At 27.9% G+C, this 18,689-nt stretch overlaps 1 protein-coding gene across 1 annotated transcript in view; it reads left to right on the forward strand.

The window, feature by feature from the left end:
• LOC106680452 (probable multidrug resistance-associated protein lethal(2)03659) overlaps window positions 1-18,689 on the forward strand; it is a 47,074-nt gene that overhangs the window by 13,495 nt on the left and 14,890 nt on the right. Inside the window, exons 2-15 of the mRNA XM_014420175.3 lie at window positions 2,608-2,723; window positions 5,084-5,194; window positions 5,661-5,795; window positions 7,251-7,452; window positions 8,467-8,689; window positions 8,794-8,950; window positions 9,580-9,718; window positions 9,801-9,911; window positions 12,103-12,384; window positions 13,550-13,836; window positions 15,336-15,433; window positions 15,932-16,017; window positions 16,126-16,272; window positions 16,844-17,049. Coding sequence (XP_014275661.1) covers window positions 2,644-2,723; window positions 5,084-5,194; window positions 5,661-5,795; window positions 7,251-7,452; window positions 8,467-8,689; window positions 8,794-8,950; window positions 9,580-9,718; window positions 9,801-9,911; window positions 12,103-12,384; window positions 13,550-13,836; window positions 15,336-15,433; window positions 15,932-16,017; window positions 16,126-16,272; window positions 16,844-17,049 — 2,264 coding nt within the window. The 5' untranslated portion in view covers window positions 2,608-2,643. The remainder of the gene's footprint in view (window positions 1-2,607; window positions 2,724-5,083; window positions 5,195-5,660; window positions 5,796-7,250; window positions 7,453-8,466; window positions 8,690-8,793; window positions 8,951-9,579; window positions 9,719-9,800; window positions 9,912-12,102; window positions 12,385-13,549; window positions 13,837-15,335; window positions 15,434-15,931; window positions 16,018-16,125; window positions 16,273-16,843; window positions 17,050-18,689) is intronic.

The following is an 18,689-nucleotide window of genomic DNA, read 5'->3' on the forward strand; positions in this document are numbered from 1 at the left end:
ATATTGCTGCTAATGTTTACAGAAAAACATCGATAAAAATTTTATCAACCACAAAATTTTTGTTTATATCTATTCACATATTTCTTGATTAGCTTCAATCAATTCATCATCCATTTCTCATATGAGTTTTTTTAGTTGGTATTGATATTTAGAAAGTATTTTTCTAAAATTCAGGTACTATGCTTGATATAATGAAGACTGCAAAGGCATATTGTACATTGAATACAAATTTAATCATATAGGGGTCATTCTACAAATTTTATGCCTCTAGAAGCTATCAAGATTTTTTTTAAAAAAATTAGAGTTGATTGATTCGATTTTTAAGATTTTTAATTGCTTTGAGAAAATGCTTCTTGATAATATTCTGAAGCTGATAAACACTTAATATTAAAGTTTTCGTGATATAGATTTTTAAAGAAAATCTTATTCTAGGGAGTAACAAATAGAACTAAGGAATGATGAAATAAATTAGAGAGTCTAATTACAATATTTATTCTGATATAACTACCAATTATGAATCTCGTTTTTCAAAGATAAAGGGTCCTAATAGGGAATACTGAAAGAAAATGAGGTATTTGTTTTTCCATTCCCATCCTGGTTATTCCCTAGACTCCTGTGAATTTCCATTGAGGCTAGGTAAGACTAACATAAACCATAAACCATATTCCGTCTTTACACTCAAGAGAAGCTTCACAAAAAAAAAAAAAGATATATAAGTAAATAAATAAAATATTATTTGTACGTAATGAGCTTCTGAAATTATAAGTAATATACAAGATATAAGGCTTCTCAGTTTTGACTTTGTTGAGCACTAGGGACTGACTGCCAACAAAAATACTCACACACTTTACATTATGGAACCAACTGAAGAGTTTAAATATGGAAATTAAGGAGATTGTGTGTTTTATGTTTCCTTCTATTGTGCCTTGGCCACCTTTCAGCATGAAATTTTCATTTGTGAGATTACATTGGTTAGCAGTTCATAATAAGGCTAAGGAGTAACCAAAATGTGTGTCCCAGAGGTAAAAAGAGTTATAGTGATTGGTGTATTACATCTAAAATTATCTTTTATACCAATACTTGAAATGATGCTAAAAAGACGACAGTAATTTTTTCAGGTTTACTGCAAAAGAAACTGGAACCATTGATTTGTAATTTCTGTTTTGTGTTAGGGCTAGTAAGAAAGTAAGAAAAGAAACAATGTATATTTTATAACTAGACAACAATTACTGATTGGAAACTCAAAGTGAGAAGGAAATATTAGCTTCAAGGAGGATAATGACAAAGAAATAAAATCATTCACATTTATATAATTGATTATTCTTAAAAAAGTTTTGTAACTGAAATAGTACCAAAATTAGAAGATGACCCATATCCTTGTCTATGGCCTCACTATTATCTTTTTATATTATTTTTTTTCTGGTTACATCTTCTTTTTCACTTAAATACTTTTGCTTCTGCTTAATCACTATTTCTTTCCCTTTATCATTGTTTAGGAATGGTTTCCTATCATAATGAAGTTTGAAAATAATTTTTTATAACACTTTATGAGTCCTAGTTAGTTTCTTGAATATTCTAAAACTATTTATTTTTTTACAAAAATCACTCATCAAAGGTTGCCTGTTCTACAACTTGACTGTAATTCCCTTCGCTAGTACTTTTTTCAATGAAATTTTTTTTTTATTTGTGGCAAATATGTTGGTGGTGAATACAAAATGTTTAGTATTGCCAAAGATTTTCTAACATTCTTAGCAAGAAATTACTTCCTATTCCCTACTCCTATTTCTAGACTGTAATTCTCTGAATCACCTTTGTTATCACTAATTTGACATTTTTATGTTATTTCAATACACATTAAATATTATATATTGTGATCTGGTTCCATTTTAAAATCAGAATATGCAGGTTAGAGGTTGGTAGTGTTACCAGAGCTCTGTTTCATAATAAAGTACAAACAGACTAATACTGTTAGTCTTGTCGATTTAACTTAATATAATTACTCTGACTTGTCCAATAGTAACTTGTACTTTAGTACTTTTTAACTCCTGTAATATCCCTAATAGTCCTCCCTACTATGAAAAAAATAAGTATTAGTGTAATTACCACCTTGTTTCTATACTTGTATTTTGAACCAGTACTATTAGCTTTCATTATGAAACAGGGCCCAGATAGATGACATCTAGTTCATAAGTTAATAATAACTACACAATATGAAAAAAAAATATTGTCATTATCAAGAGAGAATAATTATTTAAAAACAATATCCAAAATATTAGATCTTCTTTCTTAGTTTCTTTCAAGATAATATTGAACTCACATTCCTTTTTTTATTTATATTCTGTTGATGATTCATGATATCACATGTCTTTTATTGTGAAATATATATTTTGGATAAAAAAAATATATAAGTTATGGAAAAATATAGAATCTGTAAAAAAAAAATATATCACAAATATGAATTGAAAAATTAATACAATTGAAGGGATATGATGTACTTGAATTACTTTTAACAAATATTATTTCTTGGGCAGGGATGATTCACTAAGTTATGTGATAAAGTTCAGTAAGCAATGATTTTATTGTAATAATTAACTTTTTTCCTTCTAGAAATATTGAGGAAAAAGGCTCGTGCATGGATAAATTATGGAGTCAGATAAGAATAAAACAGAGAAGAAGGAAAATCCCCGTGCCACAGCTAGTATTATCTCTGCGCTCACCTTCAGGTAAACATAAAATTGATTAGTTTGCGATTAATAATTTAATATAATTTCAGCTTTTTAATGTATTTTTTAATGATTTTTCAAGGTATTAAGTTCTATACAATATTGTTTGCTAAAAAAAATTTTATATAATTTTTTAACCTCTATTTTTAAATCAATGGTGTAATTAATAAAGATAATTATATAGCAATGTTTTGTTGAATTAAAGTTTGTGTTGCCAATAGTAAATCTTCCTTTGAATTTAATCCTTTCCCCGATCCATCATTAAAATTTAAGGAAAGTTTACTAATATGTACCTTAAACTGTATGGTACAATATCTGTTCAATCACTTACAAGAAGAACTAATATATAAATCAATCACAAAAGAAACCAAAAAAGAAGTATTTAACTGGGTACTTTCTTACTTCTATGATTCCCAATAATTGATTATGGTTCACCAAATGACCATACCTGTCTCTATTTTTTCTTAACTCCACATAATGGATTTATTATATTACAATTAGAATTAGCAATGTATGTGTGTGCATAGTAATAAATATTATCGGATCCTTATTTTTATCATATTCTGTATAAACTTGTTTTATTCACATTACAATATTAATTCACTAATTCCAAATTTGCAGCTTTACTATTCACTTCAAAATCCTTTCAGTTATTTTTATTATTGTCATTATTATTTATTTTAATGTTTTTTAATTATTATTATTTTATTTTTAGTTTTTACTTTATTTTCATTTTAGTAGTTGTTAGTTAAATTATTAGTTGTATCACTTGAGATCAATTCATATTGTACTTACCCAGCATAAAACTTTTGTAGCCTCCACAACGCTCTAACAGTCAAAACTGTAATATTTACATTTCACTCATGTCTATTATTTTGGCACTGACTGATAGATGTCATCTGGTCAGACCATATTGGATGTAATTTTTAAAATGAATAAAATAAAAAATTTAAAGTCTTAAGTATAGTCTCTGCTCACCCAAAAGAGAATGCTCCATATAAATGAAAATTATAAGTATTTAAATGTTGTAATGGATTTTGATAAGAATAGAAAATAATTCCATTAATTCTTGCTACACACTTACTCAAAATTCATAATTGTTTTGTTTTATTTTATTGATTCAACAATTTAATTGTAAAGTGATCTGTGTTTAATAAAATATGTAATTAAAGGAACATTTTTATAGAGATAGATGAAAGTAAGTAACTTTTTTTTTATTATTTATTTAATGATATTTACAACTGTATTTACATAAAAATACATCAAATAAGTTTGATGTAAAATCACAATATGATATGGTCATGTAGAGAAACTATCCACTAGTAGTACTTTAATAATATTTCTACATTAGAAGGTCTCAAGTCCATCTTCTTTTCAGGCACCTCAGAGGATTGTCAAGAATATAAGATGAAGCAAGGTTAGAAAGTAGCAGGTTTAGGTGGTTAGGGAGTTTAAAATGGAAGGATTGATATCTGATTCGGGTTAGAGCGGTTTCATATGGAACATTAAAGTCTTTATGGATTGGATACAAGAAGAATTCGAAGGTTTAGTAGAGCCCCAAAGCTCAATTCCATATGTCAAGATAGGCCTTATTATAGTATTTTGTAATGGATTGGTAGTTTAAACAATTTTTCTAGTAATTGCTGTAATAATTGGAATCAATGTTCAGTCTCCTGTCTTTTCAGTCTAGTGTGAGGATTCTAAGTTAGTGGTTTGTCCAGATGTAGTCAAAGGTAGTGGATCTGTTTGACTGGGGTACAAGCAACATTATTAAAAGATACTGTAGGGTAGTCAGTAGGTTCACGACAAAGAGTAAAGGTGATTTGATGGGATTTATTTTGATCCTCCAATTTCAAAACTATTAATCTAGGGTTGTAATATGGGATTTGAGAGTTTGGGATGCAATTAATGGGTTATGATTAACTGCGAGCACACATATGTCATTGGCATACGTGGTCAGGATGGTGTTAGGATTGGTTGGGATGTCAACTGTATAGACTGTGTAGAGGATGGGACCAATGATACTATCTTGAGGAACACCAGCGGAATAAGAGAAGAGGGATGAATGGGAACCATTGTTGTTTATTTTAATAATCTATCAGTGAGAGAGGATCAGATAGTGAAAAATTATGTAGGAAGTAAGAGTTTACTGGGTTTGTAAAGCAGTTCTGAGTACTAGACTCAATTAAAATAAGTTACTTAACCAACAAATAGTCATTTTAAACTAGAAAAAATCAAAAGTTAATAAAAACACAAACTGTCAGAAATGTATATCATATTATATTTTAAGCTCTTCTAATAATAAATTATAAAAATATTTTTTAATAATCTTAATCAGAAACATTTACATTTGTTACTAGTTGGACATTGCCCCTGTTCTGGGAGGGATACACCAGGGATCTGAAAGTAAATGATTTGCCTGAGCCCTTAAAAGAACATAGCTCTGAGTACCTTGGTGACCGAATTGAAAAGTAAGTTTTAGATTAATTATTTTATATATGCTTGTTTGAGAGTGGTTTAGTTTATTCTTAATTCTTCACCTCCTGTAAATGTAAGTGAAGGAAGAAAAGTATTTTGTAAAAAAGTTTTAAATCTAAGATATAAATTTTTTAGAAAAAGTTATATGGGACAAAGGCAATTAGCCTGAAATTGTAAGATTTGAAAAAGAAATGACATCAATATTGAAGGTGGTATCCTTGAGAATGGCCTGAGGGCCGAAACGAAAAAATTTTAAAGAATAAAAGTTGAGAGAAAAAAAGGATCAAAATTGTTTTAATTAAGAATAAAGTAAGTTTTGTTTTCATTATAAAAACAGATCATAGTTGACCTTCATTGGAAAAATACCAGTTACCCTACAAAGATCACAATTCTATAGTTGTAATATGATTAAAAAATTTTACGGATTAATTAGATTATTCCATTTTATTCTTATTTCAGATTATGGGAAGAAGAAGTTGCAAGAGCCCAACGTAACAAGAAGGAACCAAGTTTACTTCTTGTTATAATAAAAATGTTTGGTCCACGTTTTATGCTCTATGGAACAGTACTTTTTATAACGGAGGTTGTTTTAAGGTAATTAAGATAAAATAAATTATTTCTTAGTTGTTAATTTTTTAAAAAATTCTATATGAGTGTCTATTCATATTGATTTTTCTTGCAAAAGGGTTTCTTTTTATGCAATATTTATTTATTGGTGCTACAGTCCTACATGAACCTGAGCCTCTCTCCTAATCTTCCTCCACACTGTCCTGTCCCGAGTAAGCATCCAGCATTTTTTTTTATGCAATAACTGTACCAAAAAAAGTTTCATAAAATTAAATATGCTGTGCTATTTATTTGTGATCTATATGGAAATGAAATAATGGAACAAAACTATTCTTGTTATGATGATACGAATACTGATGTATGTATCTAAAAATGTAATGTATATTTTGTTTCCTTTCTTTTTTTTCCAATTGGCAATATAGACCATGAAGGTTTTTAGCCACGCGATGTGATCTTCTTACCTAGGTTAATGCTGGCTGGAGTACAGACAGCCTGAAAGAGGTAACCCAACAAACTATGGTCTCCATGGTGCAGCAGCAGGCTACCTATAGATCCATAACCAGACGTCGGTGCTGGTTCGGCAGTGAACTTCCCGGCAAATTAAACTCGTCTTCGAGTACAGTGACCATTTGATCTAGATCTATCTGGCTATTTGGGGTCAGCTGGTGCACAAAAACCTATATATTTTTTTTTGTCCTTGGACAAAACTTCCAGATGGCTATTTGAAATTCTGGAAGACGATCATGCAATGAAAGTACATAGGGTAGGATCAACAATTCTATGCCTCATCTGTGTCACATAACTCCAGTAGATTGAGTCATATGACTATTGATGTACTGACCACACTCAACATTGCTTAGCTTTGATAATCTATTTAATTGCCTACTTAACCTACTCAGAAATTCACTCATTCTTTCATTATTCAGGGTATTTAGGGTTGTTTTATTGGTAGAGCAATTCCAGAAAAGTAGGGGTGAATTTCAAACATTCTTTCATGCTTTTTAGGGGATTTTTTTTAACTTTTTCAAATATTTACAGCCCCTCCAAATTTAGTTAGAGGGTTGAAAATTTGTATGTGGATTGAGCTGGTGGTAGAAATGTACTTTGTGGAGTCTTCAACTTTTTTCTCCCGCTCCCATAATTTTTTTTGTGGTTTTCATATAATAATGAAACAAATCATTTCTCTATAATTTCTATTTTGTGTTTCATTGTAAATATCTTGTGCCACTAAGATGTATGAGGGCATATTTGTTTATATTGTTATTTAAATATAATTGTCGGATTAATCAAATTGATCATAGGTAAGAATAAATTTTTAAGGTTTTAAGTCAAAAAAAATATTTTCATATTCTGATCATAAAAAAAAAAGAAAAGAATAAAAGAAACCTTTCACAAATAAATTACAGCACAATTGGCGTTATAGATATATAAGATTTGTTTTTTTTTAAGGATATTTAAGACCTTAATTTTTATTTGTTTTAGAGTCAGTCAACCATTGCTACTAGGAGGTCTTATTAGATATTTCTCTAGCACTACTATGTCAAAAGAAGAAGCTTATATGTATGCTTTTGGTATAATTGCTACTACTGGTCTGCAAATAATTTTGTCGCATCCCTACTTGATGGCTATAATGCATACTGGAATGAAAGTTAGGGTGGCGACATGCTCTCTAATATATAGGAAGGTAAAGTTTTTTTTTGTTGATAAAATGTTATATGATGATATTAAAGTATTAGCATACTTTACATATCGTGTGTCAGTGGAAGTTTTTATATTCTTCCTTGATTAATTTTAACATATTGATCAATGCTTCAAAGTTTTAAAATGTTTTCTTAACTGTCTTCTTTTTAAAAATGAATATCCGCAATCATTTCAAGGAAACTGAAGTGTGGTGTAAGATGATTGAAAATAGGTTTCACCATTTATTTACCCCATTAATTTCGCATTGTCTGTTCATATTCTTTATGTAGAGGTTCATATTATGTGTGTGAGGGATAATTGTATAGTTGGTTGCTCTGGTTATATCTCTTTTCATATAACCAAAGTTTGCTGAGTTGCTTCCTTTGAGATTATCATAAATGTTATGTGAAATGATAAAAAAAGGTTTTTGACTTTATTGTTTATGTAATTCTTCTCAACTCAGTATGTTACTTTATTTTTGTTTTGATTTTTATCCTGTTTGAGTATTTAGTGATTGCTATACTTTAGTGAAATATTTAAGATATAGCGGGTTTTTCTTTGGAATTTCTAATTCATCTGGTTTTGGTTAATCTAACTTTCCAGCATTTTTGTTGTCTTACATACATTTACACTTACGCATTCACATTTTTATAATTTTTTTATTTATTGAACAACTTTCTTTCTTTGAAATTGTGTTTCTAAAAAAAGTCTGTTTTAATTCTAATTTGTAAACATAATCTACCTTTAACTTTTACGAATCAACATTTACAAAAAAATAGAAAAAATTGTTATTAATAAAAAAAATCTGAAGAAAGATACATTTTTCAGAGAATGCACCATATAGTGATTATCATACTAAATCTCCATAGCTGATTTTTCATGTAGTACTATCTGTAATTGGGACCCTATATAGTTTACTGTCATTGTATAAATTAACATATATCACATATTTATTTTTTAATTTTGATTTAATTTGATAGAAATTAAGTAGATTTCTAATTATTAACATGTATTACAGTCCTTGAAATTGAGTAAAACTGCGCTTGGACAAACCACTGCTGGACAAGTTGTCAACTTGTTATCAAATGATGTCAATCGGTTTGATGTTGCCTTCATTTTTCTTCATATTTTGTGGATCGGACCTCTTCAAACTTGTATTGTTACTTATCTGATGTGGGCCAAAGTGGGACTGGCTGCCTTGCTTGGTGTCATCTCTTTATTACTGTTGATCCCTTTTCAAGGTATGTCACATTGCTTATGTATTACAAAATTAAACATTAATCCACAATAGTGTTTATATATTTTTCTAGTATTGGAGTTTATTTATCTTGACTTTCTTTTTTAGGTTATCTTGGCAAATGGGCATCCACCCTAAGGTTAAAAACAGCCATTCGAACAGATGAAAGAGTTAGGCTCATGAATGAAATAATATCAGGAATACAAGTGATTAAGATGTATACTTGGGAGAAACCATTTACTTACCTGGTTGAAGTTGCTAGAAGGTAAATAGTGTTTTATGATTTTGGTAAGCTAAAAAACAATTTTCAATTGCAAAAAAATAAATTTTATAGCCAAATGTTACTAAGTGATAATCATTTTGAATACTTAAATCTGTTTCACATTAGCTTTAAATCTAATTTTTTCCATTCATTAATAAAATTTCAGCTCCTACTCTCACTATATTATTTTTATTTGTAATTATACAAAAATAAACCACAACATTTTATTTTTTTATTTTCAGCTCCAATATCATACTGTTCATAAATATCAATAAAGCAATTAATTATATTTTAAATTAGGAAGGATGAGATAGTATAAATAAACAAGATTCGACAAAACAACATTTCTATGTTGTTTTGTATCTTGTTTCTTTAGTCTTGATGAAGACTTGTGACATACATTGCATTGTAGGCTATCATGAAATATTTTTTTTTATTATCCTGAGATTCTTTTTGACTTTTTTATCTTTCCTTGTATATACTTTCAACTAATTATCTTTCAATATATTTTAAATTAAATAAATTTTTATATAATAAACCTACACAATAATCTTACTATTCATTTAGTATACTATTCAGAGTTTGATATGATGGAAAAAATTAAAATTAAAATTATAATGTTTAACTTTCAGAAAAGAGATAAAAGAGATCACAAAAGCTGCCTACATAAAAGGAATCATGCTGTCTTTTATCATATTTCATGCTAGAACTGCCATCTTCTTCACAGTTTTAGCCTACGTCCTTCTTGGTAACAGAATAGATGCTGAAAAGGTTCTTAATCTACTCCTAATCTAGTTCTAATTTTCCCTTATTACAATATTTAAAGACATTTTGTTCTTATGTTATGTTATAGGTATTCGTTTTGACGTCTTTCTATAACGTTTTAAGACAGACAATGACAGTATTATTTCCCTCAGGAATCACCCAAGTAGCTGAAGGCCTTATATCAGTTAGAAGGATTAAAGTAAGTATCCTTACTTCGTTTTGTTTCATAAACTAAATAATTTCTGTTTTTTAGTTACTATAATAGTGATGCTGTTGAATAGTAAAATTTCATACTGCAAAATAATTCATCATATAGAAAAATAGAAATTTCATATATAGACAGCTACTAGGAACCAATGTTAATTTTAAAAGGTCATTTAAGATAGATTCACGAATAAGAGCACCATTTTGTCCTTTAATATATTGTTATGATTTCTTATTGGTAGTTTATGTATGTTTAGTCATGGATTGATGTGTATAGTGTGTATTGTAGCACCCCAATGTATTTGTGCAACATTGTCAAATAAAGCATTTTTCTCTTGTGGTGTTATCTTTCAAATAATATTTATTCTAAAAATTGTATTCATTGTGAATGTTATAATGGAAAGATGATCCTGTCAGTGTCACCAATTTTGAGGTATTATTTTTTATTTGTTTATATTTTATAATAAAAATATTTTGATTTCTTCAGTGTTTTAATTTTCAAAGGTTTTTATTTTACTTTCTATTTTTTTCTCTTTGGGAAATTAATTTAACTTCTTATTTTAATTTCTTTTTTAAATTATTTTCACATTGGAAACATATATTTCGTATGGTCCTTTCATCTTCAGGGGTATATTTTTTATAATTGATTATTGTTGAATAATCCAATAAAAAAATTATAAGAGGAGAGTAAATTAATTTCCTAAAGAGAAAAAAAATAGAAAATATTTTAATTTCATTTTGAATAAATTTCATAACATGCTATTGATCTACCTTGTCTCTATTTGTTTTCTAATAAATTGACATTGTATAATATAAATTGATCTGATTGATTCCAAATCAATCAATTGGATCGATTTGTTGTTTGATATATTCAAATTTTATTATTACTGGGTTTCTTTAAACATACAAATAAAATTACAACTGTCTAAACAATTTTTACACACACAAAAAAAATTAAATTGTATTAACCTTTCTCAACTTAAACATCAATTAAATCAGTAAAATTTATATTTTAAGACTTTTTTATTTCCAAAATATTTACCTTTATTGCTTTTTAGAACAAGGACATTAGGACATTATTCGATCATTGGGAAGAACATATAGTGTTTCTAGGAAGAATAATTCCTTATATAAATAAACCTAAGTAGGAAAAACTTAGTTAGTACACTTAAAATTACAATATATTAAAAAAGTCATTGATTTTTGTTTAAATACTCCATTTGAATTCTTTGTCTGTCGGATTGACTTATTTTTTCACTCTTCTCAGCATATTTTCAATTTAAACTCAAAACTATTTTCATTTAAAATTTATTTAATTTATTTCACAGTTTATCATGACCATGGTCACTATTTATCTTTTGTTTCAATAAAAAAAGTTTGCTCACACTTACTTGAAAGTGTGAAAATTACTTTAGCTCAAATTTTAAATGATATAATAATTTTCCACAAATGCCCTCAGCCATTAATAGCAGACATTGAACTAAAACTTAGAGCAAATTTGTTAGGTTTAAGAACTGGTGAAAAGCTGTATCTTCTTCCTCCATAATAAGCATGACCAAAGCTGATATAGCTAACTACATTATAACAATGAAAAGTCTTTTTTAATTTATATTGCTGCTTCGTTACATTTTTATATTCAAAAATAAGTGTTGGATATTCTTTAAATCTTTACCAACTTAAGTTACTTCATATCTATTGTAATTTTGATTTAAAAAATAATGATGGGGAAGTTTAGTTGTCTAGATTTTATAGTTAATATAAAAAAATTAAATTAGAATAAAAGAATGATTCCCAATAAGATTAAAAAAGTTAGATATAAAATATTCATTAGTATAACGTCCAAACCCAGACTATTTTTCTTTCTTCATTTAAATTGTATGCATTAACACTATTGCTATGAAGACTAAAATATTTCTACAATATACTTTTTAGTTTTGAAATTTTATTAAAATTTAATCTATCAATAAAATATGCTTACTGAAAGCCTGTTTCACTTGCGTAGAAATTTGTTAATTTTTTGAAATTAGGTCTTACATACTTGCACCTTATAAAATTAAATGTTAAGAACTTCTATTTCGTGTAAATAAGAATGATCTGATAAATAAATAATATCAATATCATACATCAATTTGATATATAAATATCAAAAATAAAAAAAATACGTCTAACTATAATTTTATTTACAGGCATTTTTACTGATTAGTGATGAAGAACTGAGGAAACCAAAACATGCACTTAAAGCTAAAGGGAAAACAAATTCAGAAAGTAATGGTATCCTTAAGGATGATAAGAAAGTTCCTATCACGGCTGTTCACTTTACAGGGAAAACAGAGAAGCCTGGTATTTTCATGGAGAATGTTACTGCTAAATGGGTGGAAAGCTCACATGAAAATACACTCAACAATATTACATTTGATGTAGTTCCTGGAAAACTGACAACTATTATTGGGCCGGTTGGGTCCGGGAAGGTACAGGGTTTTTTTTTAAGTATTTAGATTTGATTTAGTTATAAAATAATAGGTCAATTAGGATTTAGTTTAGTTGGAATTCAATTTTATTAGTATATGTTAAACATCATTTTTAATAAAAACTGTTATCAATATGAAAAGTATTTCCATAAAATTAAATTTTTTTTTTCACTCAGTTATTTTGGGACCATTTCCCAAGTTATATTTTTATAAAATTATTTAAATTAATTTAATTAGACTACAAAGAGAATATATCTTTTATCCTAAAAAAAAATAAATATTATTGTTCATTATTTAGATGGTATCACCTTTTGAAATTTAAAATTTAATGTTTTTCTAATCATAGTAAGTTATTTACATAAATCATTCTATATATTTGACATTTTCACCATTTTTAAAGTGTAGTGTGAATAATTAAAAATTTTCCTTATTCCTTGAGTAGTAATATTATTTCTTTATTAAAGTTCCATTTAGCATTATCTACAGTCCATTAAACTTTTTCATTGTAATTTTTTACTTGTCAGTAAAATATAGTTACAGGCATTTTTAGTTGTCATAATGATGAAATGATATTTGATAAATTCCATTTTTTTTAGTAAGGTTTTATAGATTGATACTACACATATTTATTATTAGATGAGTTATAAAAATATTTTTTATTAAATTTTATCACAATTAGCTATATTTCATTTCTACAAGTTTATTTTTTGGCCCAGTTTTTCTATATATATATTTTTTTTTATAAAAAGGAAAATGATAATAATTGAGAGTTAAGACCATAATTTGCAACTAAATACTGTTTAAAAAAAACTTCTTTTGATCCTTTTTCACTCCAATGTTTCATTCCTTTAGGTATTATTAAGGAGAAATCTTTAGCAAACACTCTAATTTACTTTCAATTCATTGAAAAATAATCAAAATGATAAATTTGTATGGACATTTTCTCACAGACTAGTATGCCCTAGTCTTCTAAGTTTTAAAATTAATATACAAAATTTCATAAAAACTATTGGTTTTCTTTTTTTACATTATAAATTTTTAACATTAAATATAATAATATATAAACCTTTTTGTTCTGTGGATGTGGAGTTATTATGAAGTGAGTTGTTAATACTTTTACAAATTAAGAAATCAAACAAGCTTATTCTGCATTTTTTGTTTTTAGACATCACTTTTCCATGCTATTTTAAGGGAATTAAACCTCACAAGTGGATCGATACAAGTTAACGGTCAACTATCTTATGCTTCTCAAGAGCCATGGCTTTTCAATGGGAGTGTACGTCAGAATATTCTTTTCGGTCTTGAGTATGATCGTGACAGATATAGGCAAGTTGTGAATGTCTGTTCCCTTCGGACTGATTTTGAGCTTTTTCCATATGGTGATAAGACTATTGTGGGAGAAAGAGGTTCCTCCTTAAGTGGGGGCCAACGAGCGAGAATCAATCTTGCGAGGTCAGTCAATATAATTAATTGTAGTATCACTTTTTTTTCAGCTTAATATATTATAGATACATAATTAAAACATGTCTTTTATTTATCTTGAAAAAAGTTGTTCTAGTCATAAACATAGTTAATAGGTATTATTATTATTATTATTTGATTTACTTTTTTATTCAGAAAAGTATCATTTGAATCTGTCACAAATATTAAAAGTCTTAGAGTTCCAGTTGTATATGGATAGTTTGACTTATGTCTCAAATTATCGTGAATCAGACAAGACTGTCAAATAGGGATCATGATACTAATTAACAACTATTTGTAGTTGTATGGTCATTTAAGGCAAACAAGAAAAAAATATGTCCATTTTTCTGGTGATGAAGAAGTGTGGATAGGTTTTGCATATCTTGACACAGTGATCATTAGATCAGGGAAAATAAAGACAGAAATAAGATCTCAAGAGCCAATTCCATCTAGCCTGCTAGGTCAATACAAAAGTCTTTGTTCATTAATTCATTGCTGACATTCAAGTCAAGTGTTTTAATTCTTATGAGACTCCTTATCCTTATAAAATATAAACAATCCATTGTTGTTTTCTTTGCCTAATCCTTTGTTTAATTATGCATACCAACAATCTCTGCTTTCATTTCATTTTATAAATTTCACTGAAAATATTGGTGGTAAAAACTGTTATTTGTCATCTTCTGAGGCACTTCAGAAAAGAAAGAATAAGTGAATAGGCAATAGCTAAAGAAAATTTTGCAATGGAAAGTGAAAATGTGATGCATCATTATATGGCAGCATTTACATTTGCACAGTTCAATTCTGGGAACGACACACAATGACACCTTCAAGATGAGGCTGGATCAGGTTCTCCTTTAGATGATGTACACTTTGAGCTGCTTCTAAAGTCATTGAAACTGAACAACTTGAAAGAGCAGATGGAATACGTTTTAAAAGAAAAGTAGGCTACTTTGGTCATAATAAAATGATATTTCAGTTAGAGAACAATCCTCCTTATCATTCACCCTCAAACAAAGAAATATCTGAAATGGAAGGTCCTTAGCATGTTTCCCCACCTTTATAACAGCCCTGATGTTCTACTGTCTGACGGTCTTTTTCATACAATAATACATTTTTTTAATGGCTAGTACTTGTGAATTTTTGATCTTGTAAACTAAAGATTTGTTTCACCACTATATTTAACTTTTGTCTGAAAAATTGGTTTAAAAATGATAGACGATGAACCACTGTATTTTGAATGATATTTTCAAAGTGAAAATTTTATTATTTAAATTTAAATAAATTTTATTTTATGGAAAAATAATTTTGTAAAAATTTGGCAGAAATATTATTGATTGATTTTGAACATTAGTTTAGAGTATTGTAGTATTTAAATGAGTCAGAGAACTACTAATCCTTGATTACTCTTTGCAAATATTTATTTGTTTATGATTCATTCATTAAATTTTTATGAATTAGTTAATATAGATTGGTCTGTTTATTTATTTCAGAGCTGTTTATAAGGATGCCGATGTCTATCTTTTGGATGATCCTTTATCAGCAGTGGATACCCATGTTGGAAAACATTTATTTGAAGATTGCATTCAAGGTTAGTAAATAAATATCTCTATATTATGTATTTACTATATTGCATATTTCATTGAAACCTCTGGTATAATGGACCCCATGGCGAAGATTCTTCTTCCTATTACAAAGAGGTGTCTGTTTAGAAGAAGTAAACAGAACTCAAAAATGCATATTATTACTTAATGGTTTATTAAAAAAATAACTTTTAATTATAACAAAAAATAAAATGGTATTTTGACATTGTCATAAAAACCTAAAAAAATAATTTAAAAATTAGTAGATAGTAATGTCAATTTTTGAGGACCATCACAGGATCCTGTATGACTATGGCACCAAATTAAACACAGTAGTCTCGGAGAAAAACTGTGTGCGAACAACAATATTTTCCAATGACAGCTGGCCTCCCTTGAATGCACCTGCCCCTTTATTATTCAATCATTTAAATTATTGTTAATATCTTCATGATAAAAATATTTGTTGGAATTTAATTGCTAAATTTTCATGTTTGTTTTTATTTCAGGTTATTTGAAGAACAAGACAGTCATTCTTATCACTCACCAGTTGCAATACCTCGACAGTGTAGATCAAATTGTATTACTCGAAAATGTAAAAATATTTTTTTTTAAGTGTACTTAAGTTCAACAAAAACATTATGATCAAATTCTATTCTAAATCTGTCCTCTTAACTCGTCATTTATAAAATATTATTTATAGGGGACTGTTTCAGCAATTGGTTCCAATGAGACACTTCAAAAATCAGGCCTTGATTTTACCAAGTTAATGTCTGAAAAAGATCAAAAGGAAGTTGTCGAAGAAAAGCCTATAATTCGAACAGTTGAGAGCAGACATACTTCTATTCAGGTTTGTTTTTATCTGCATTGCTATTTTTTAAATTCTCATACTTGTAAAGGTTAATGTTCACTTTATAACAATCATTACAAGAAACCAGGATCCTATGGGCAACTCATTGACTTTACTACACTGCCTGGTAATATGATTAGTATAAATTATGAAAACTACATTTAAACCAGTGAAGCTGCTGAGTAGTCTAGTGAGTAATGAACAATCTTGATTCAAATCCGAATAAAGCCCTGTAATTTTACTTTACTTTACAGAGGCTTTCTTACTTCACTCAACTCTATAAAAATTAGTACCTTACTCAGTCTAGTTTAACAATGCTCAGTATTTCAACCATAGTCAAAGGTAGTTGAAGAAGTTGTGGCTCTTGAAGAAATAGTGGCTCCTTTGATTGATTGAGAGAGTTGAAGATAGCATAGTATTGGAGAATTATGAGTACTAAAAGTACAATTCCTACTTTGAGACATATCCAAATAGTACTTTTCCCAATTTTGTCACTAAAGTCTTGAAAAATATTAATAATTGGCAATGTTTTATTACAATTTGATTATTATTAGTATTTTTTTTTTTTTAGAGTTTAGCATCTTCAATATATGGTGAAATAAACAAAGATTTTCCAGTAGAGGTTGCTGAAGCTCAAACTAAAGGCTCTGTTAGCGGAAGAGTCTATAGGGCCTATCTTACCGCAGGAGGTGGTTGCTGCAAAAGTCTCTTCATATTCTTTTTGTGCATTTTTTCTCAGGCTCTTGCTAGTGGTGGTGACTACTGGATCACTTACTGGTTTGTTATTACAATTATTGCCTTCTTAAAATAATTTAATATCAAAGTACAGTAAGCAATGAGAAGTTGATTCGGATTGTGGCCAAGAAAGATAACATATTAAGTGCAAAACCTCTTTTTATGTGTGCTAAACATTATTGACATATATAAATTTGTTTGGCACACATGTGTTAAAATTAATTAAATTTTACTCTTAGGCTACATTTACATTTGACCTAATCCAATCTGACATTAGGAGGCAAAATTATCAATATTAAGTTAAATATACCTAATCATATGGAATATATAAAATAACCTCAAGAAATAAATTATTTTGTTATAGAATCATGATAGTTTCAGGAAATTAATTAATTGTTAATTAAAAATATATACTATACACCCTTCTATTTAGTTGTTCTCATTATTTCTTATTCGTGTAAAGGACAGACATGCTGGTGAAAGGTTTCCTAAAAGTTTCTTTAGCTAGATTTCATTCCGCTAATCCCACAGGCAAGATTTTTCCTGTAGAGCTCTAGACTATCATCCTCACTGAGGTTGGAGAGTTGAGAAAGCTAAGGAATTATAACAATGACATTTTAAAAATTAATGTAAATTTAAGAGTACAATTTTCATTTTAAACATAAGTTAACAAATGAAGATCTGAAGTTGCCATCCTTGGGGCAGCGGAGCTTATGGTTTTTTAAACAAAAAAAAATTGCTTTAATAGTTATGGTTACATTATAACCTATTTATTCAATATACAGCTATATATAAAAATAATATATTTTTGTTTTTTAAAATTTTTAAATTTATAGAGTATTATTTCTAAAATTATGAAGTAGGGAAGGTTATAAGATACACCTCAATGTTTTTTAATTAAGTTGTTTTGTTATAGTTTCAACTATTTCAATATGGTATTTCCTTAACAGCTTTCACCTCATTTTTTTCCCACAAAATCCAGAACCATACTTCTATATTTAAAATAGTTCAAGTAAAATCTATTTTATCGCCAAAATGATATTAAAATTTTTTTAAAGTTGATATCATGGTTAATTTATGTAATTTTTGGTCAAAAAGTATTTTTTGTCAAACTATGAACATTTTGAAACAGTTCAGAAATTGTGGGAACCATTTCCCCCACTGCATTAGGCCTCCAATATGAGACTGAAAACAAAAAAGTCTGATCAGGCTATAATTTTGTTGAATGGGGAGAGAGTCACAACTCTAGGTGTGCTTCTATGGGCATTGAAATATGAAAAAAAAAATTAATTTTATAGAGTTTTATTTTTTAAAATTGTGAGTTTTTCATTCATAAGGTTCTAAAAATATTTTGTTTTATCATTGTGATTGATAATTACTATTTTAACAGTTAGAGTCAAATGATAATATATTTTATTATACATCATTTATATATATACCCTCAGAAAATATATTAAAAGCACAACTCTCTTGATTTATATACATTTCTATAAGTAAGCAGAATAGTCTTTAATTTGTTATGACAAAACTAATATAAAACACAGTAGTAAGACAATATTTAAATTATTATGTTATTGTCATTTATCCTTTATAAAAATGTAGGACAAACTCTTAGAAAGAAGCAATTATTTGTTTTAATCTAAGCCAAATAATACTTTAAATTATTATATTTTATTATCAAA

This window comes from Halyomorpha halys, unplaced genomic scaffold, assembly GCF_000696795.3.
Source record: "Halyomorpha halys isolate HHAL.00 unplaced genomic scaffold, Hhal_1.1 Scaffold18.1, whole genome shotgun sequence".
NCBI lineage: Eukaryota > Metazoa > Arthropoda > Insecta > Hemiptera > Pentatomidae > Halyomorpha > Halyomorpha halys.